Source organism: Passer domesticus, chromosome 19 (genome assembly GCF_036417665.1).
Source record: "Passer domesticus isolate bPasDom1 chromosome 19, bPasDom1.hap1, whole genome shotgun sequence".
Classification (NCBI taxonomy): Eukaryota; Metazoa; Chordata; class Aves; order Passeriformes; family Passeridae; genus Passer; species Passer domesticus.
This window is the reverse complement of record NC_087492.1, coordinates 8060414-8078635: the sequence shown is the minus strand read 5'-3', so window position 1 is coordinate 8078635 and position 18222 is coordinate 8060414. Positions and strand designations below refer to the sequence as shown.

At 46.3% G+C, this 18222-nt stretch overlaps 1 protein-coding gene across 3 annotated transcripts in view; it reads right to left on the bottom strand.

Annotated features, from left to right (window-relative positions):
- CLIP2 (CAP-Gly domain containing linker protein 2) overlaps positions 1 to 18222 on the bottom strand; it is an 80241-nt gene that overhangs the window by 34181 nt on the left and 27838 nt on the right. For all 3 annotated transcript variants that reach the window (XM_064395036.1, XM_064395038.1, XM_064395037.1), the window contains exon 3: positions 9883 to 10421. In XM_064395036.1, the coding sequence (XP_064251106.1) occupies positions 9883 to 10421 (539 nt within the window). The remainder of the gene's footprint in view (positions 1 to 9882; positions 10422 to 18222) is intronic.

Here is an 18222-nt window from a genome sequence, read left to right as displayed (position 1 = left end):
ATACTTGCCAGCAGGAAAAGGATCATAAGAAAACTTTCTGGTACTACATTATGCCCAGGAGTAAAAAGACAAATCAAATGCAGTATTGGTACTTGGCAAGTTACTGATTTGAACACTCACAGGGAATTCTTTACCTTACACTCACAGTTAAATGCTGGTCCCTATTTTGATTGATTTAATATAAATTTAGCATTTTAATATTAATGCTATGATTTAATATAATTCAAATACATTTCTTTAGCTGCAAGTTGAACTCTGTAAAAGTGCAATTAATCTTAATGTCATTCATAGGAACTTACCATTGCTGATGTGCCCCCTCAATTTTATTTTTATTGACTTTTAATTCTAGATGTTGAGTCAGATATTTCTTTTACCAAGCCATATGACCCTGGCAGAGTCTCATGGAAGCCTTAAAAACCCAAAGAGCTCCCTCCATCAGTGTGGCATCTACTGCAGGGCCCCTCTCTCCCATCCACACAAAGAACCACTCAGGTACGTCCCCATCAGTATTATTTATTTGAGAAAGCTGTTTCCAACCAAGAGAGTAAAAAACTAGCCCCACTGACTCCTACATACCTTATTTGTGCCAACACTAAAATTGTGCAGTAGGAGTGTAGGTCATGCTCCCACCCAAAGCCCCACTCAGAGGACTCTAAGCACAGACCAGCTCCAAAACTCCCCTGCTTAGCCACCATTCCCTCCTTCCAGAGCAGTGTGTGCTATTTTCACTCTGGAGCTTTCATTATTCTGCTCTCCTCTCTGTAGAACACACCCTGCCGTGCAGCACCTCGTTCTCCCCAAGCCAAGGCAGACACATTTGCTCTGCAGAGCCTGGGCTCCCCAGTCCAGCTGCAGGGCAGCCAGAAGCAGGATCAGCTGGCACACCTGCATGCCAGTGCTTGAGCTCCTTGCTGAACTCCCCACCTTTTGGTAGGCATGCAAAAACTCTGAGGGATGGAGAGTCCAGAAAATTCTCCTGTCTCAGACATGCAGATTTGTTCAGCTAAGGCTGCTAAAATAAATAAAGCTTTGAGGAAGCCAGTCAGCAGGTTGTGCCTATGTGTGGCATTCACATTCTCTGAACGTGGTTCCTTCACCCAGGGTTTTCCTCCTGGGAACCTGAAAGGCAGTGAGAGAGGCCTCAGAGAAAAGGAAAACAATTCTTATCTCATTTGCTTCTCCTGTGTTGTGCTCATGTGGAATGTGGTTGGGGATTGTTTCATTGGATTCTGCTGTGAGTTGTTTTCACTCTTTGGCCAATCAGGGCCAAGCTATGTCAGACTCTGGAGAGAGTCACCAGTCTTCAATATTATCTTTTTAGCATTCAGCAAGTATCCTTCCTGTATTCTTTAGTATAGTATTCATATAGTATAATAAAGTAATAAATTAGCCTTCTGAGAACATGGAGTCCTCCTCATCATTCCTCCCGGACGTCGTGAAAAAATATTTACAATACCTGTGGATGAAATGGTCTCATCAGAACAGAATGTTTGATTCCATCAGACTCTTCAATAAATCAGAGGTGTCACCTTGGCAGAGGAGGCTAGTAAAGGCTTGGCTGTACTCATGGGAGCTCAGAGCCTTGGACAGCACTGTGTGTAACCCAGGTGTGAACAGCAGCTGAGCAGGGTGGTTCCTGTGGCATGGAGACCAGAGGATTTCACCCCAGAACACCCCAGCCCAGTGCTGGCATCAGTGCCACTCCAAGCCATGAATGTCTCTACAGGGAACTCGTTTGCATGTCTCAGCCTGGCCTGGTCAGTCACAGCCACATCTCCAGCATGTCCAGGGTCTGCAGTGAAGCAAGGACAAAGTGGAGAGGGCACACCTCTCTTTGCTAAGGCCTGAGACAGCACAGAATTAACAAAGCTTAATTAACCACCAGCCTCAGTTCAGACATGTCATGGCTTTTGGAGTTGAAAAGTTTCACTCAAAAATAATAAAATTCCAAAAGCTTTTCTGAGAAGCCTTTAACAGTCACCTTACCCAACTATTGCTGAGATTATTCATGCCCAAGAAAATGGGATTTCACCAAATATAAAGTGTTAATGCTTTTATAGTTGTTTTGGGGAAAATAACAACAACAAAAAACCAAGCATAAAGCAGCTAAAAAGAGCTCTTTGTGGAAATTCCAAGGAATGGAAACAATATTGACACAGTGATACTAGATTTTTTTAGTTTACAGATTATTTTGTCAACACTCCAAGTTTCTCCAGGTAAAAACACTTATGGTTAAGTTTAAACAAGCTTGTGGTAACCCCTCCTCTTCAGCTGGAGTTGAGCAGCCTCTGAGCCACACACCTTGGAGCTCCTGGAAAATCCAGCTCCAGAGCTTTCTGCTCCCTTTTCCATGCCTTTAATCAATTATTATCTTGCTGGCTCATCCCTTCCCCAGTGAAACATCCCCAGTAGTTTCAAGGGACAGTCTAGGGCCTGATCTCCACAACAAAATGAAGCCAAGGATATTTAGAGGCTATTCAGCAGGTCTGTATCCACTGGTGAGTCAGAGCAGCACCATGCAGTCATGGAAGGACAGCCACACACCTTCCCTGCTAATTACAGTACCATTGACATCCCATTTTGCTGTGCTTATCCCATCAAAATGACAAAATGGGATGCAGACCAGTATCCCAGGGCTGAAAAGACAATGATGCTAATCCTTCCTGACACAGTCTTCAACAGAGCTAACATATCATTTAAACCATTTACCAGATCTCAGGCTGGCTGCTGGGAGTGACACCCCCTGCAGCCTGTGTCTGCTCTCTGCTCCTCGTGGCCCTGCTCATCCCACAGCAGTTTCTTGCTCTAAGCAAGAACCTCTTGGGAGCTGCCCTCACCCTATGGCCTCTGGGCATTGCTCTGCTTGCAATACACTCCCAATACTTCTCAGGAAGAAGAGAAAAATGCAATTCTCTGTGCCTTCCAGGCCATCAGGGACTGTCCCCAGCCATGTCACGCACACTCAGGGGTCAGCAATGGCTGAGGCACCTGCTTGATCATACTCCCATGCAGAAATCCAGAGATAACACTGTCCTTTCTGTTTAACATCCAAATTTACCCATTTAAATTGATTTTCAAAGTGTTTCCACAAGACAGGGCTGCTGAGCAGAGGGTGAGGTGGGAACACAAAGTGCCCGGCACATGGACAAGTCTCCTCTGCAGAGCTCCTGTGTCCTGTGCTGGGCCCCAGCAGAGCTGAGACTCTCCTGCTGCTCATCTCTGGGAAGAGGAAGGAGGGGGTGGGGAAAAGAGCACACACAGGACACTTGCTTCACACTCTGAGGACCTTCAAGTACTTTCTGTGTGCAGCACATCAGCTTATTCCACTCTGCTACTGAGGGATGCCAACAAGAACTGGGAAATCACCTTTACTGGACACGTGCCTTGCTCTGGTTAGACTTGTACCTGGAGGCTCTGTCCAGCCTGCAAACTGGAGCAACCATCCTTTCCTGTGGGATGAATGGCTGGGTTTATTTCCCCCTCCCCATACTCATCCACCCACTAAAGGATCCTATTTCCACCCCAGCTGAGAGGCAGGAGCTGTGATTTCCCATCATAGACAGTTTAGCTCTTCTAGCACTGCAAATCACTGTACAATAACTTGATTTACAGAAGGTGCTTTTGGCAAAGGCACAGGCTGTGAGTCCAGCTGCTACAGACCACCTGAAATAATGCAAGGGGGTAAACGTGGCCATCACATACTGGGGCTGTGTCCCAGCTACAGCCAGGGTCAGCAGCTGGTGAAAGGTGAGAACTGGCTTGTGGTCAGGTTTATCCGTAAATACAACTTACCTCTATGTGCAGTCTGGCCATCAGCTTCATCTGATTTAATAAATCTGAGAATGCCAGAACTGGCTTTTAAGGTAAGGGGAGAAACAGACAGCCAGGAATTACAGGCCAGCCCTCTGTATGTGAAGCTACAGGAATTTTTATAGTTTCTTTTCATCCAACCACTCATCTTTGTGCCTACCCATCCCCACAGCACAAGTCAGCTTTGCACAGCAATGAGTCTGACAGCACTGCTGGATGCAAGACATTTCTGTGCATTTATCTGTCAGGCACCAGTGAGAAAATAATATCCTAGGGAGGTGGTGTAAGAGGAAAGCCTGGAATTACAGCATCTCCTCCTGGGGCTGTCTCCAATACTAAGTCTGCCTGTGTTATTAACACAGGTTGCTCCACCACAGTCCACTTACAGCTCCCATTTAACTACAGATACTGCACCCAGCAGACAAGGGCCAGGCAGGGGCTCAGCCCAAATGAATGCTTAGGAGGGTGTGCACAAAGAGCCTCTAAGGGTTAGTGTGGCAGCAGAGCAGGGCACTTGCTTTGGGCTATTTATTTCCCTCTTTGTTTCACTGCATAGAAACAGGATGGTTTAGGTTAGAAAGGACCTTGAAGTTCATCTTGTTCCACCCCTGCCAAGGGCAAGGACACCTTCCACTACACCAGGTTGCTCCAAGCCCCATCCAACCTTGTCCTGAACATTTCCAGGGATGGGGCAGCCACAACTCCCCTGGCCAGGGCCTCAGCACCCTCACCAAGAAGAATATTTCCTAATATCAAACCTAGCACTACTCTGTCAGTTTGAAGCCTTTCCCCCTTATCCTGACACTCCACACTCCTGTAAAAAGCCCCTTTACAGCAACAACCTCATACAGTGAGGAAGGAGCTCTAACCAGGAGTCCCAGATGTTTTCTTTTCTCTTAAATCCTGCAAACAGCTGGAACACTGCACTTCCCACTGCCTGTTACAAACTTCCACAGGGACAGGGATCCATCATCCCCACAGTGCCTTCTGCTGCATTCTCTAGCCATGACATAGCAATTGCTGGAGCTCCAAGCAGGCAGTGGAATACTAAGAATCCTGCCTTGGTACAGCTACAGAATGGGATCCTTCCTTCTTTTCTGCCTGGTTAGCAATAAGTGAATATTCCTGGTGATTGTCTGAGAAAGGAGCATTATTGTATTTGCTGGGAATGTCCCAAAGAAGGCAGGAATTATGAAACTGATTCCATGTTCTCAGAAGGCTAATTTATTACTTTATTATACTATATTATATTAAAGAATACTATACTATACTAAAGAATACAGAAAGGATACTTACACAATGCTAAAAAGATAATAATGAAAACTCATTACTCTTTCCAGAGCCCCAACACAGCTTGGCCCTGATTGGCCAAAGAGTGAAAACAATTGACACCAGAATGCAATGAAACAATCACCTCTGGGTAAACAATCTCCAACCACATTCCACATGAGCACAACACAGGAGAAGCAAATGGGATAAGAATTGTTTTCCTTTTCTCTGAGGCTTCTCAGCTTCCCAGGAGGAAAATCCTGGGTGAAGGGATATTTTCAGAGAATGTGAATGCCACAGAGCATTGCTGCACCTCTAGGACTCCACAAGCTGGGAGAGCTCCAATGGTTACCCAGGAGAATAAAGAGCAGGAATCCTTCCTTCAGGACACCTTGCATGCCTTTCCAGCAGCAAGGCTTCAGTCTCAGGCACTGAAACAGCTCAGGGATTTTGGCAGCAGAGCAGTGAGTTGTCTCTGCCCAAGGAGAAGGGCTTAGGCTGCAATTCTCCTGCCCAGGCAGCTTCTCAGGAAATTATTTCTCACTCAGGAGGTTCAATGCTTTCTGCAGCTCTGGGCTGGCCAAACAGGGCTGTGGCAGGGACAGATTCTTTCTGAAGAAAGAACTTGATTTGTTTATTCATGAGTGCTTTCCATCATTGGCCAGGAGCTTCAACACACTGCAGGCAAAAGCAGTTTGCAGCAGACAGACAAGGTGATTAAAAGCACACGCTCGGGGGGAAGGCCAGGATCCATTCCCAGCAGCCCAGGCTCCAGCCCTGCCCAGTGTCAGCTGAAGTGCTGCTGGTCCAGCATTTGCAATTTGCACTGGCTTTGAAGACCTGCAAGTTCCAGCAAAATCACAAACCCGGCATCCTTCCAAAAGGTACCTGGGGCAATACCCCTCAACAACTGAACCAGCCACTGGGATATACCCTGGCCCTTAAACAGCCTTATTTATCACTCCAGTTCAATGCTGAGCTGCACAATTCCAGTTAGGAAATACAAGCATGGCTGAAGGGCAGAATACCTATTCTAAGAGGAATTTTTTTAGTTTAAATTATTTTTTATTTAGGCTGACATATAATAAAACCACCTACTTCACCCACTTCAGAAAGCAATGGCATTTAAGAGGGAATGAGTTCAGCTGCTAAGAAGGCCTCTCCACAAAGAATGAAAAACACATTTTCTTAGGCAAAAAACCAAGCAGAAATTCCTCCCAGGCAGAAAATGCTCCACTGCTCTGTTGCAGCCCTTCTTTCCCTGCAGAAAGGCAAGAAGCCAACCTCACATTAACAGAACTTCAGCAATTATCCCATTTCAGGAAGCTCAGCTGTCACTAAAGCAAAGGTTAATTGTCCCACATTTATTTGCCAGACTTCAAGAGATGAGTTCTACAACATTAGGGTGGATTTTTCATCTCTTTAATGCAATTTTTACATCTCTGGGAAAAAGTCTGAGTGCCAAAGGCAAATATTATCTAACTCTTCTAATGGAAAGCTTCTAATGGAAAGCTGAAAGTCACTTTCTGCAGCTGCTGGAGAGTCAGAGAGGGTCTTGGAACAAAGTAACTGAAAAGCAAAAATGTCTTCAAGCTATAATGGACTTTAATGAAGTCAAAGAAAGGCACATCAGACTGCAGAGAGCCAGGTGTCCATCTGGCTGACCTGGAGGGGTCTCCTGCAACCTTGTGCTCCATCACAGGCACTCAATGAAAACATGTCCTGAAAAGCCTGTGGTGGATCCCATACATCCAAATGCCACTCTCAGATAAAATGACACTCTTTCAGAAAAGGAAACACTGAGAGTAAAAAAGACAGCTAAAACTGTACCAATCCATACAGGATGAGCAAAGATTGGCTCAAGGAATTTGAGGCAACTAACGTTTATTCAGAATTATTGTTTATGTATTCCAATACCCAACATGATTAACTGACTCCTCCCATAAGTAAAATAAAAGCTGCCAAGCCAAGCAGATGTGAATGAACCATAACAGCAAATTATTTATTCTTGTTATTATCTGTTCTTTTCTTGGATCTCTATGACTGTGTGAAACAATTCCTCATGTTTCTGTAAGCTGAGCATCCCTGCTAGAACCAGGGAGAGACTAAGCTTCTTCCAGGCTCCCTCTTCTGCAGCTATTTATTACACTAACAAGTCACAGCATAAACTTTACCTAGTAACATCTGACGTGGATGAATTAGCAGGCAGGGAGGGCAGGCTTTTAAGGATGCACTCTCATTAAAAATAAACTAAAAAACCAAACCATTCCCAAAACATAACTCAACAGAAACCCAGGGGAAAGATGCTCCCAGGCTGTATTCTGTGGCTATGCCAAAATTCACTCTGTGTGGGCCCACTGAGGTGAGCAGAGTGTTCAGGGAACAGGTCCTGTATCAGAGAACTTATGGTCAGGAGAAAAAAGGGGAAGCACAAATCTGGAGAACATAATTCCATTGCTTGCCTGGTTCAGAAAGAACAGAGTCAGGTTTACCATAGATTTTATATTTTGCAGTTTGCCTTCTATGGCTGCTGCTTATAAAATCATAAGTTCTCACCTGAACACTTCCCTGCAAGAAGGAGAAAATGGGAGCAAATAAACCCATCAAAAGAGGGCAGATGCTCAGGTTCATTCCCCCATGTGTGGCTGCTGTACCACACCCACAGGAAGCACCAATGCTTGTGCAAACAGAGAACAGGGCTGCCACCTCTCCCTGCCCTCCCTGTCCTGGGGCTGCAGGGACAGCAGCAGCTTTGCTGCCAGCAGGGATGGGGAGGGATGAGAGCTGACTCTACTGAAATCAGGAAGCAGACAGACCTTTGAGCAAGTGTCAGCTCCTGTGCACATTTTGGGGAAAATATGAGAAAATACAACTCTCAACTCTACAAACCTACATATTCACACTAGGTTTACTAAGCATCATCCAGTGCGCACAAGCAGAACCAACCTTCACTTTCCCTCCCCTGAAAATCACCAACTTTACATTGTTTATATTTTATATAACTGAAATAAAAACTACTGGAGGACCCAACACTAGTCCCAAAAGGACATTTGAGACTGGCTCTGGCAATCCCTGCACACACTCCTGATTCACATGGACTGTGGAGCCAGTTCTACCAAGCAGCTGTCATTAACCATGTCCAGTCTGTCTGTCCTTCCCCACACCCACTGCTGGCTCTGGAACCAGCTGCAACACTGCATGGATAACTTCAACTGGATTCAGGTTATCCAGGGTGTGCAAAGACTGACCCCTCTGCAACCTGTCATGGCTGTTGGTCAGAGTCACCTTCACCTTCCAGATGCAGAGATATTACTGGGGATACACTCACAACAGATCTGTGCTCAAGGCCTGGCTCTTCCAGTATTTGATATCACAGTATGTATCACACACACTAACTAAACTAAACTCTCTTACACAGCTGCAGGACAGAACTCAGTCTTCCTGTCCTTGATATCATTCTTTCCCCTCTCCATCTCCTCTGCTAGGACACAAATGATGACAAACTAGGTGGCAAACTTCCAGTAACCCATTCCTAGTACAAGTGTGGCATCTTGGCATAGTCATCAGGTAGTCTATTCCAAATAATGAAAATAACAACAGGAATCAGATGTGGAGAACTCAACCACCACAACAATTTCTCCCCAAGTCCTGCCATCTTCTAAAAATTACTGGAGGTTCCTTTCTGTACAGGAAAGGAGTTTGTGTCATCATCTGACATAAGAAAATTGAACCACCAGAAAGACTGACCAAGAGGAGAGATTCTTTCAAGTCCTTTCAGACCGTGTGCAGCCATGTGCAACAAGACACTGCTGCAAATTCCTTGAAAGCCCAAATAATACAGTCATTATGGAGTATCACTAGATTAGAACCTAATAAATGATGTCGCTTCTATTTCCCTCATATTTCAGTTGTTCTCTCTCTGACATCTTTCTACAGTTCAGGACTTGTCCAATACAAGAAGTATTTTAGAACATGCTCTCCTGCACCAGTGTAAAAGATAGATGTGTCCAGAAGACACAGCATCCCAAAGATGTTTGATGCCTACTTGGCCCAGGTGTCTCCCAAGACCCTGCACCATCCCAAACCTCACCACCAACCCTGCTCTCCTTTTGTCCCAAGCTGACCAGGAACACTCAGCACGGGGACAAATCCTTTGCCATTCCAGGGGGACCCCACTGTCAGAACCCTGGATGCTGAGAATTTTAAACTTTCTGTGCTGAAAGGCACAGACTCGCAAGAGAGCACTGCATTTCACCTGAGGCTGTGGAGAACACTTCCAAAATTGATTGATAGCACTGGGATTACAGGTGCGTAGTTGGTTAGAAGTGTGTAATATCACAGGGTGGAAAACTTAGAATTTGGGGTTTTAGCATATAGAAATACATATGAAGCAAGATGGAGGTTTTAGGGTGGAGGCTGGTTGTTCTACTTTACCTTCTTCTTCCTTCTTCTTCACCTTCTTTCTTCTTCTCCATGGGTTTGGGTGATGTTTTGTAATTGGACAGGAAAGTCCACATTGCGGGCTTCCAGGAATCAGTTATTGGGTTAAAAGGGAAAATAATCTAGGTGTCATGTCTTAATTGGATAGTTTAGCCTTAAAAGACCTTGTACCAAGAGACAGCCATTTTGTGCCTTGCTCATGAAAGTCTGCCAAACTCATGGTTGTGAGGCTGTTTCACTGATAAGAAACAATAAACACATGAGTGCCAACATGAACTTCCATCTCAAGTGCCTTCAATCCCAACCTCGAAGGATCGATACCCGGATTGATATCGAGAAACCAACACCCCAGAGCCAACTCACCAGCACACGATCCCCAAGCCTCAGGTCCTTCTCCCCTTTTTTCACCGACCCGCTGTCCGACAGGTTGGATCCGGACTCGTTGCCCGTTTTCATGGCGCTGTTGAGGACGCTCTCCCTCAGCGGGATCACGCGAGTGGACAGAGGCGGCGTGGCCGTCCCCGAGTGCAGTGACAAGTTCTGAGCTGTCAGGGAGTCCACGGAGGGGGCGTCACTCCCTGAGCCCTCGGCCACCGGCTGCCGCGTCAGCTTGGATGGTCGCGTAAAAATCCCCTGCAGCGGCTGGCACTCAAAGTAGCGCACTCCTCCCACAGAGCCGTCATTCTTACCCACCGGGTCATCCAGAACAACCCCTGCCCACTGGCCTGGAGCAAACTGCGTTTCCCCAAGGTACTGGATCACTCCTGGCTTCACTCCATTCACCCAGACACGTTCGCCCACCACGAAGTCTCCCAGGAAATCATCGCCCACCTCGGCGACCTTCGATGCCGACTTCTCGGTGCTGTTGGTGGATGTGGTACCCTGCTTGTGTAAAGGTGAGCCTGTGGATCAAGGAAAAAGAGGTTTTGGTATAAGGAGAAGTCCTAGAAGGAAGCCAAAACATCAAGAAAAGGCATTTACAGAAAGAAAACATCTGGGACAGCAACCTAGATTGCAGGTGTACGCCCTGTGAAGATTAAACCTGAGTGCTGCCTTACTTACACACCTTCTTAAGTGTTAATCTGCACAGATCCTCCATCTACTGCCCAGTTTCTCCAGGTCTCACACAGAACTTTAAAAAATGACCCCATGTTTTCTTCCCCTTTACAATACCTCAGCCCCCTCACAGCCCCTGAATGTGGATGAGCTCAAAAGCACAGGAGTGGTGATAAGTGCTTAAGGATGAAAGGGAGCCCAATGAACTGCTGCTTTGCAGAAAGAAGCCAAAGTCATCCTTTTACCCAAAAAAATAAATCAAAATATATATCTTTAGGGGGGGAAAAAAAAGTGTGAGGCACTGATGTTTTAGTACTCGGCACTATGAGAACCCCATTGTGTGTCCCACTAACAGCTCCTGTGGGATGACACAAATTCCCCATTTTCCCCAGCTGCTGCTGTGTCCTTTACTGGAGCAAATGCAGCAGCAAGCAGACACCTGGGCTATGTTCAATATAAACTGCATCTCTTTAAACAGGAAGCATCCACAAAGCTTCATGCACAGCCTTGCAGGGTTGCACAATGTGCATGGAACTCAATAAACTGGCAATAAAGAGTGCCCTTTTTCCAGCATCAGCCTTCCAGCAATTCTCTGCTGCCTGGGGAAGGAAAACTGCAGGTGATGCTGGTATTCAGTGATCTGCTCACTCTCTCCAGCAGAATCTTGATTGGCCAAACTCTCCATAATACAAAAGGGGACCCTTAAACACATGACAGGTACCTGAATGGGAACAGAGTCAACCCAAGCAAATGAGACAGCAGTGACCCAACTCTTGCTGACCCCATTGTCAAACCCTCCTGTCATGAATTTTGGGCTTTCAGCCTGGGCTCCAGGCAACAAATGACAAGGACATGTGAACTTCATTAAAACTCTCTGAGGGTTAAAGGGGGAAGTTGAGTAAAGCCCTAGAAGAAACCACAACAGAAACTGAGGAAATAAGCTTGCAAAATAAGACCCAGCAAGTCGCATACCATGGACCTTCAGCCATCCTCAGCTCTCAACAGCCCTGAGGTCCCAAATGTGGTTCTCCCACACAGCTGGAGTAGGGGGGGTTTGCAGAAGGCTTGGTCCCACATATCCTCTGCTCAATGAAACACCCTGGACTCTTCAGCCCCACTTTCAGCTGAAGTTTCTGGGTACCACCAACCAGAAAATTCTAAAGCACAGCCAGGAAAAAATTTTTATTTGCTACCAGAGAAGGCTGGCAGAGGAACCCTGAGCAGCTGCAGAGACAAGCCAAACTTGAGTGCTTATGTGTAATGAGCTGTGAAACTCGTTCAGCCTCAGCCATCACTGTGGCTCAGTCTGCAACACTTCCACAGCTCTTTCACAAGTAATGGGCCTGACAGATCAGGCTCAGCTCCTAGAAAGAGTGAAAAACATAAAAGCTCCCAAAGCAAGATACTTGAAAGCTTTGCTAGAGGTCTAGGAAAGAGGAAAGAAAAGAGCAGTATGGCAATAGCAGGAAGATCTTAGTTTCTGCTAAATCATGTGTTACAAGGGAACAATTTTGACACTCGGGTTTTTATTAGACTACAGAGTCGACACCTGACAAATTTCTATGGCCACCAGTTTGGGGTCCCTGGAAGCAGTACCTCTGCCTGGTGTGAGCCTTGTCTGAACAAGAAGAGAGCAGCAATTAAGGTGTGACTGTACAAACTCCTCTCACAAACAGGAGTATCTCCAACCAGCTCACTGGGCTCAGCAGGCTGGGGCTGGAACAGCTGTTGAGAAGATCAGCCAAAAGGGGCATGCACAGCATAACACATGGGGAATGTTCAGGAAAATCCCATGATGGGCACAGGAAGGACAGTAAATACTGTAAATACTGTCCCCAGCTGTGTGAATACTGTTCCCAGCTGAAAATATTGGTGGCAAGAGAGACCATGGAGCTCCCAGCAGAGCTCAGCCAGCTCCCAGTGAGAGCCTTCTCCTGGCTTCTGAACCCTGCCTTGGAAGTTTCCTCAACCTCATATGTTCATCAAGAAGTTTTGGGGGCTTTTGGGCAAATTTCTGGCATTTGAGCTTGTGTCACTCTCAATTTTGTAGGACAGTACACCAAGATGAGCTCCATCAGATGGACAGCATTACATCCAAGAACCACTTTCACCTTAAAAAATTAAACCCAAAGACTATAAGGATGTTTAGAGCTTTTATCCTTACAAAAGACTTTAAATAAAAAGAAGCATGAAGGAAACATGGCTCCATCCATCTGAATTATAAAAAAAATCACAGGTAAAAAATAAGGCCACTATTGTGATTTCAATTCTTAATAACACAAGATACTAAAGCAGTCAGATTAGCAAGTTACATTTTAAGAAGGCTCTAAGTTAAATAGCCAAAGCTGGCTACAGGGGTTTATCACCAACAAGGTCTGTGATGGGTAGGAGGATAAATTAAATTAGAAACACAATTTACACCTTGGTTTTGTGCTTGGCAGAGCACCCCAACACACAAAGATCATGCCACTGACATGTCTGTGCACACGCATCCACCATGCCAACGACAGCCAAACTCAGCCTACTGTACAGGGAACTACAAGCACAAAAAATCTGGGGGGCTCTGCCACTACATTGAGAAGAGATCAGAACTGGTTTTTTACACTTACTGACCCCAAGTTTCAGCCCAATAGTTCCTGATTTCAGGTGTTAGTTAATGGTCAAGACACAGGTCACATTAACTCTCACAAGCACCTCTGTAACGTGGCTGGGATAAGCAAACCCTTCAGCAGCAAAGCTCAAGCAAAGAAAGGCAGGAAGGCTGCCCAAGGCTGAACAAACAATGCAGCAGGATTTAAATTGCATTTAGACTCACTGTAATTCACTGCAAGAGCAAACACCTTCAAAACTGACTTGGACCAGCAAAAAAATAAAGAACAGTTCACTGGATTACTGGTGCAACATTGTCCTCCCACAAAAGCCAAAATTTCAGTGGAACTTTACACACTCTTGTTCATTTTAGGTGCCTGTCTGATGAGCAGGTATGCTGAACTACAGTAATTACATCTCAGGGAAACAATCTCATCCCAGGCTCCTGAGCAGTGCAGGCAGAAATATCATTATTCTTGAGCATGAGGTGAATTATTCAAAAGTACAGGATGTAAATAAGGAACTGCCTGAAGGTTCACCTTGTTTATTATGGCCACAGTGTAGAAACTTGTGTTTTACATGGCTTTCATTACCCACATATGAAATAATAACCACAGAGCAGCAAATGGGCTTTGGTGCAGCAGGTTTTCAGAGAAGCCAAGAGTAACCATGATCAAGTGGAACTCATTTCTCTTGGCTTTTACTAACCCACTAGCTAGATGGCCAGACAGCATCCCAAGTAGTCCAAGCAGACTAAGCTGTGACCCTCCCAGGTAGGTATCTGGTCACCAGCCTTCCAGAGGCAAATGGCAGCAATGAGTAACTTGACTTCAGTCCCTCATGACAGCCCAAAAGTGAGAGCAGCTGGTGGCACTGCTCCCAGAGACCTGACACTGGCATTACCACTCTCCAGGTACCTCTTACAGCTGAAGGGAAAGCCACCCAAAAGGATTGCCATGAAAGAGTCCTGAGCTTTTCCAGCCTACAGGCACCTCAAGAGTTGGTCTATTGGTGTGTGTCACTTGGATTTGCTGTTTTGAAAAGTCTTCCTGTTCTAGGCAGACTCCCCAGATAAATGCCAAGTTCCAAAAAATTCACTAAGAAAAAAGTTCCAAGAAACAGCAAACCAAGGGTGCAGATCTCAAGTATGAAATTGAGAAGATTTACACAAGAGAAACCCACCCAACATAACAAACTGGGTTCTTTCTATTCCAACCCTGCCAGTACCTGCTGATGCCAACCAAGAAGCCACAGGAACTCTCTGAAGTCACTACTGGGTCTCCAACTCAGCAGCTCACCTGGAAGCCAGCGATGAGGAAGGCTCTTCCTGCTCAGCCCAAGAGGATCTCCCTGTGCTGCTCTGTCCAGAACTGACCTCACCTGCTGGTCTGGACTGCCACAGCAGCAGCTGCCCTCCTCCTCTCACTGGGACCAGGCTCCAAGACACAGCAAGCAGTGAGCAGGATCTCCTCCGCTCAGGCTCTCCAACTTTACAGCCCTATTGTGTTCATTAGCTGGCTCATTCTTTTCAGATTAAATGGGCTTCCTGTAGGTCACAGCTTCCAGGGCTGAGCAACAACTTGTAAATCAGAGTCATACAGAGCATCCAGTGCATGCACATCTTATCCAGCTCCAAATCTCTGCTTTCCCTTTGCCCTTCACAAAGCCTACACATTAGCCACAACTACAGCAAACCTGATGGTTAGAGCCCTTCCTGCAAACTCACCCCACCAGTTTCAGGGACCCACACTGACAGGGCACCCGTACTTCAGGAGCCAAATTCCTACCAGCCAAGAGCTGGAGAGGTTAAAAGTTTAACTGAAGTCTCAGCCTGTTCACAGGGCTCTTGTTACAGTGTCAATGAAAGCCATGTGTCCAAAATCCCTTGAAGCACAAGGGCTTCTGCAGAAAGGGCATGGATTCTTCCAGCTCTTGGAAACTGCTGTAGGAAGGAGTGAACAGAAGCTTTGTATAATACAGAAGCAAGAAACGCCCCCTCAAAAAAGCTCTGGAAACTGAAGTGGGAGGAAGAGAGCACTTGCTCTGCAGCACCAGCAGTGGCAGCTTTCCCTGCAGGATCCCCGACATTATGCTCAGCTTCGTGCTATGTTTAAGTCACATCCACTGAACCCATCCATCCCCTCACTCCCTCCACACCCTTCGACCTCCCACAGCACTCCAGTTGCTCATTTCTTAACACCAAGCAATTGAAACAAAGAGGGAAGGAAACTTGTATCTGAAGGGGAGGAGGGAGAGGAAGGGAAGAGCAGTGCAGCGTGAGATCAGTGCTCAGGGAGTGCTGCCCGTGGATTTCCTACTCCCTGCAGAACCCTTTTGTGGTCTGACTGCTCCCAAGACACATGCCAGGCACCACAACTGCCAAAGGACTCAGAAATGCAACAGCCTGTTGTGTTGCCATGGGAATCAGGAGACAAGTAGTTAATTAATGAAATGGAGGCACACTAGATTTAAAAGAAAGAGGAAAGAAAAACCAACAACAAAAAACCCCCCAAAAAAAACCAACAACAAAAAAAACCAACAACAAAAAAAACCAACACAAAACCACACAAACAAAAAATCCCAACCAACCAAACAACAAAAAAAAAAACTAAAACCACAACCAAACAGAAAAAAGAAGAGAGATTCCAAAGTAGTGTCTCATGTCAGAAAGGAGGGGGAAATAAGCACAAACATTACACTTACAGAAGAGCTTTACACTGCCACTAAAAGAGGTCTTTTTCTTTTCTATTTTAATTTTCAGAGGTTTTTACCCACAAACATCACCACATCACAAGGCAACATGACATGCAGCACAGAGTTGCCCACCCAATCCTGGCTGCATTCCCTTTCCATGGTAAATCAATAAACTTCTCATCCACCACCTGGCAACAAAAAGTGCCCCAGCCTGGCTGAACTGCCACTGGCACGAGACTGAAGACACTTCACCCTCCTGTCACTGGCCCCTGCTGTAGATGCCACTGACCTGGGATGGGGCAGCAAGTTGTGCAGTCTGTGAGCATCTCAAAGTGCAGCCTTGCCACCAGACTGGTCAAAAAAAACTTTTGGTACCAGCTCTGCTCCTCCCAGCCCGGGCAGGGCTTCAGGACAGGCCTGAGACCAGGGGACTGTAATGCCCATTTGAAGCCAAGATTTTGTCAGCTGGAAAACCCTACTGCTGGCCACAGGGGTGCCAGCTCAAAGGAATAAGGTCTGGTTTTACTGCCACAGGGATTATACAAGAGCCTTGGAGCACTAGAGCAGCCTGGCTCACTGCTTGGTTCAGTGCTGAGATGATGAGGTGGGGATGACAGTCAGACCCTGTCCCTGCTCAGGGCACCAAAGATGTGTGGTGGATGGTAATACCCCATCTGGGGTATTCACATGCCCTCTGAGCAGAGAGAAGCATGATCAAAACAATTCTTATCTCATTTGCTGCTCATGTGGATTGTGTTCTGGAGATTGTTTACCCAAGGTGATTGCTTGCTTGGATTCTGGTGGAATTGTTTATGTTGATTCCCCATCCAACAGCCCACCACCCTGCACTGTGGGCTGGAGGACAGCCTGCTCTTGTCCTTACAGCTGTCAGCTCCTGTGCAGGGGTTTTACTCACCTCTTTACACTGCAGTCACTGTGAGCTCTCTGGGTCTGCAAGGCCATTTCATCTCCAGGCACAACCTGCAGAACTGCACTGAGGGAGAACAGAGCTCATCAGAGCTTCCCCTCAGAGGAGGCCAGTGCAGAGCATCTGCCCCCCACCACCTACAGCAGCTTGTCTGCTGGGCAAGAGAGAAGGATGCACAGCCTGCTGCACCTCCAGGAGCTGCCACCTGTGCAGGGCTCAGGGATTCTTCCCTTGGCAGCATCAGCAGCAGCCACACAGGCACAGACTCCTGTGGGAGAAGGGCTGGTGCCTGCTGCCTCCACAGCTCTCACTGAGCCCGTGCCACATGGAATTTCTAGGTTACCACATGGGGATTTGAGCTTCTCAAGGCAACCTGGATTGCATAAACATGATGCTGTTAGCAATCAGATGAAAGCCAGCCCACTGTCACATGGAAATTCAAGTTATGGAGCACAGCAATGAAGCAGCTGTTTTCTGCAGGATTTATCACAGCCCTTTCATACTACAGGATGAGGCATAAACAGAGAGGGAAGGGGTACCTGTGAGAAAAAGCAACACTTTGCAGACAATAGCCAACTGCCTGGCAGCACACTGTGGGAGGAAGGAGCCCCAGAGATTTATGGCTGACTTGGAAACAAGGGCTGAAAGCTCTGCAAGTTCAAAGCTGAAAAGCTGGGGCTGTGATCTGGCACAGAGGCAAGCTCTGCATCTGGCACCCTGAAAATCTCCTGCCCTGCTGCTCCCAGGAATAACCCCAATGGTGTGGGTATTAAGATCTGATACAACCTCAGCATCCCCATGTTTTAGTTCCTCTGAAGAGAGGAGGAGTATCCAGAAATAAAACTGCAGTGAGGAGGAAGACAGTAAGAATGAGAATTATGAATGAGAAGTAAAACCCAGTAAGGACCACTGCAAGGATGTCTTGCACTGAATGGAAGGGAATGCCCATTGAGACAAATATTTGCCTCCAGAGAGGCAGCTGGGAAGGGCAGTGAGCCTCACACAGACACCCCAAACAAAGGCTTTCTTATACAGTCTCATTCAAGATGCTGACTGGCACAAAATCTGCCCTGCCACTGGTGAGAGGCACATTCCTGGTGCCTGCTAGAGATGGGAGGGAGGGATGGAGGAGCTGGGGGCTCCTCATGCTGGATCAAATCCACTATAATTCTGAAAAGAAATAAACAGCAAAGCTATATATTTATGTATGAGGATTTAAATTTTTTTTTTTTTTTTTTTCAAATAAACAACGGTATTCAACAAAATATGCAAAGCAGATTGGTCTTGGCAGTACAAGGGAGGCAAGTGACTAGTAGAAAATGCACAAGGTTTCTTTCACTGAGGGATAATTACCTTGCAAGCATATGGATCGATCTATTCATCTCAAAATTGCAGTCTTAATTTTTATGTAATTATTATTTTTAAAACCATATTCT